General features: G+C 37.0%; 1 protein-coding gene across 1 annotated transcript; it reads right to left on the reverse strand.

Annotated features, from left to right (window-relative positions):
* Positions 1-1,495: 1,495 nt before the first annotated feature.
* LOC108228986 (olfactory receptor 6N2-like) lies at positions 1,496-2,422 on the reverse strand. Its single transcript, XM_017404628.3, has one exon. It carries the CDS (start codon positions 2,420-2,422, stop codon positions 1,496-1,498), a length of 927 nt encoding a protein of 308 aa, XP_017260117.2.
* Between the last annotated feature and the right edge of the window lie 681 nt (positions 2,423-3,103).

The raw sequence follows: 3,103 nt of genomic DNA on the forward strand, positions 1-3,103 counted from the left end.
CAGAGACAGCCTGAGGGAAGAAGCTGCTCCTGTGTCTGGTTGTTTTGGCGCACAGAGATCTGTAGCNGCCTCCCAGAGGGGAGAAGTTCAAACAGTTCGTGTCCGGGGTGTGTTGGGTCTGCAGAGATATTTCCCGCCCGTTTCCTGACTCTGGACAGGTACAGGTCCTGGATGGGGGGCAGGGGCTATTATCCATGATAATATTTATATTATCACCAAATATTATGATAAATCTTTTTATCAGCTTGTCTTATTATCAGCAGCACACATTTAGATCTTCTATTTATTTTTATGGCCTGTAGGTCTTCGTGATGTGAGCCCATCCAACTGTTTTTTAAATAAAAGAAAATTGGTTTATTTAGACAACAAGAACTTTGACAAAAGGTGGTATCTTTTTTCCAAGAGACAATTTCTAAAACAGTCAAATCAGACCAGAAAACAACTAGGAGGCGAGTATTCTAATATATTGGTATTTATAATATAAAACTTTGATTTCAAATTAAAGAAGAAAGTATTTTAAAAACAATATTCAACAAATTAATCAAAGGCCAGTGTTTTCAAGCTTTGAATGGCACTCTTTCAAATTCAGGAAAAGTATTACAGGGTACAATCCTAGTACTTACATGGACCATCCTTAAAGCACCCAGTAAGTACCACATAAGTACCAGGTACACAGTTTGTAGGTACAGGTAAGACCAGCCAGAGGCTGTCAGAAGTAATGAGCAGAGGGACACAGGACAGCAGCGATATGGCAGACAGCTAAACATTAGTCTTAGCAAAACAATGACTTTTTTGCCGTCTCTCCACTATTTAGCAGCATCAGCTGGAGGTCTTTTAAAGAGGTAAATGACAGAAACTCCATTCATGGTTTCATTGCTTTGCCAATATTGTTTATTTGTCATAGGCAATGAGGATAACAGATCGTGTGACTGAATTTATTGTAAAACATTAAATATCTAAACTGTGCTTCAGTGACGAACCCTTCGGTAAAGGGAACAAAAAATATAGTCCAGACATCACTACCCACAACATCTGCTTAATGAAAGTGTTTTTTGACATTTGACCTGGGAAAATACTTTCTCTCAGTCAGATACTCTTTAATGTCTTGTATGTAGAGGTAAATGATGTTGATGGTTGGTTTGACTCTCGTTCAAGGTTATTTTAAAAAAATTTTAAAGCTCCTTCATAAACAAGTACAATAAATACAACATGTTCCCATCAATATCTCAATACACAAAACTTCAGTGAGCCTTTAGGTTGATGGTGCTGCACATTTTTATTGGTTCAGCTGTTAATGTTTCCAGAGTTATTGTTTTCCTATAATCAACCAAATTTGGTCTTTTCATGGATGTAATGTTTTTTTCTTTTTTTTCTTAAACTGCAAATTTTCCTGGGGACAGAAAGCAGCAGAGGCTTATTTTATACATCAGAAATCCCTCTCTTTGTACCTTCTGGAGACAAAATACCATAATCAATTTTATATCTGACATTATCTTCATTTATTGCATATTAATAATCCTAAAATGTGTCTTCTAATATCTGGCAGCTTGAGCCCATACACAAGAGGATTCAGAACAGGAGGAATGACAACAAACTCCAAAGATAAAACCACAGCAACAAAGCGATTTATATCTTCCACACTGTATCTACTCAGGGCGACGTCACAAAAACCTGTGATGGAATAAATGATGAATGAGACTAAGTGTGGCAGGCAGCTCTGTAACACTTTACTTTTAAACTCGGCTGATTTCTTCCAGCAGACGAGAACAATTCGTAAATATGTATACAGGACATAAAAAAGTGGGAAGAAAACTGTAGTTATGGTCAAAACCATACCCAAAATATTGTTGTTAGTGGTGCTAATGCAGGATAATTTAACCACATTCCAGTTGGCACAGAAGACTTTCTGTATCTCGTTACCACATAAAGGAAGCTGAGCAGACAAGAAAATGACTGCAGCAACTATCAAGGCTGGAAAAATCCAAACCAGCGCTGACAACATGAGGACAGTTTTAGAAGTCATCTTACTGTGATAGTGTAAAGGATGACAAACAGCTACGTATCGATCATAAGCCATAACACTGAGAATGGTCAGCTCATTGCAAGCGTACGTGTAAATGACATAAATCTGAGTGAAACAAGCAGGATGTGAGATCAAATGAGCATCAGACAGCAGGTCCATGAGAAACCTGGGGAAGAAACCAGTCGAGCCATACAGGGCGTTGGCTGATAACAAAGCAACAAACATATACATGGGCTGGTGCAGCGTTCTGTACTGGGAGATCACCACAATCAGCAGCAGATTGGCCGAGACAATGAAGCTGTAGAGCAGAACGCAAAAAGTAAAGGCCATGAAGCGGTAGTGTCCGATGTTCACAAACATGGTGAGGTTAAAGTAAAAAGGGAGCGTGCTGTTTTCCATTCCACTCATCAAGAACCCAGTTTCCTGATGTTCTGCTGCCACACAAACTCTTATTTCTGTCTTAAGAAAACAATAGTTTCATTTAACAACACCTGTAAACAAAATACATTTAAATACAATGAAAGACAACATCAGATAAAGCCGATCAAACCTGTAAGTAGCATTACCACCACAAGTGAAGATGAGGGAGGAGATCAGGACTTTTTAATGCTTCCTCTCTTTGAGCGTCACTGTTTTGTTTTTTTTTACTCAGGAGACTTTTGACACAAACAGTCATTTTATTATGACTTTATTGTGATGACATGTGAAATAACTGTGATATAATATTGAAAAAATGAATAATTCTCATGTAAAATGCAATTGTTGTAAAGTTAATTAATGGTGAAATAAAGTGTTTTTTATATAACATAAATCAAAAGAAAGTCATAAAAGGTGTTTGTTTTCTGAGTTTTTCATTTTAAAAAATTACACTAATCTAAATTTAATAATAAAAGATTGAAAAAGTTACTAGTACGTATTACATGCCAAGCACAGGAACGCAAACAAAACAGTAAATAGAAAATATGAATAGTGTAGGGGTAAAATGATTCACGAACACCATGTTTGAGCATAAGGTGGTTCATAAGTGTACTTAATAGCAGGCCTCCTTAGGCCCAAGGTCGATGATCAATATTGTAATCA

This window comes from Kryptolebias marmoratus, linkage group LG6 (assembly GCF_001649575.2).
Source record: "Kryptolebias marmoratus isolate JLee-2015 linkage group LG6, ASM164957v2, whole genome shotgun sequence".
Taxonomy (NCBI): domain Eukaryota; kingdom Metazoa; phylum Chordata; class Actinopteri; order Cyprinodontiformes; family Rivulidae; genus Kryptolebias; species Kryptolebias marmoratus.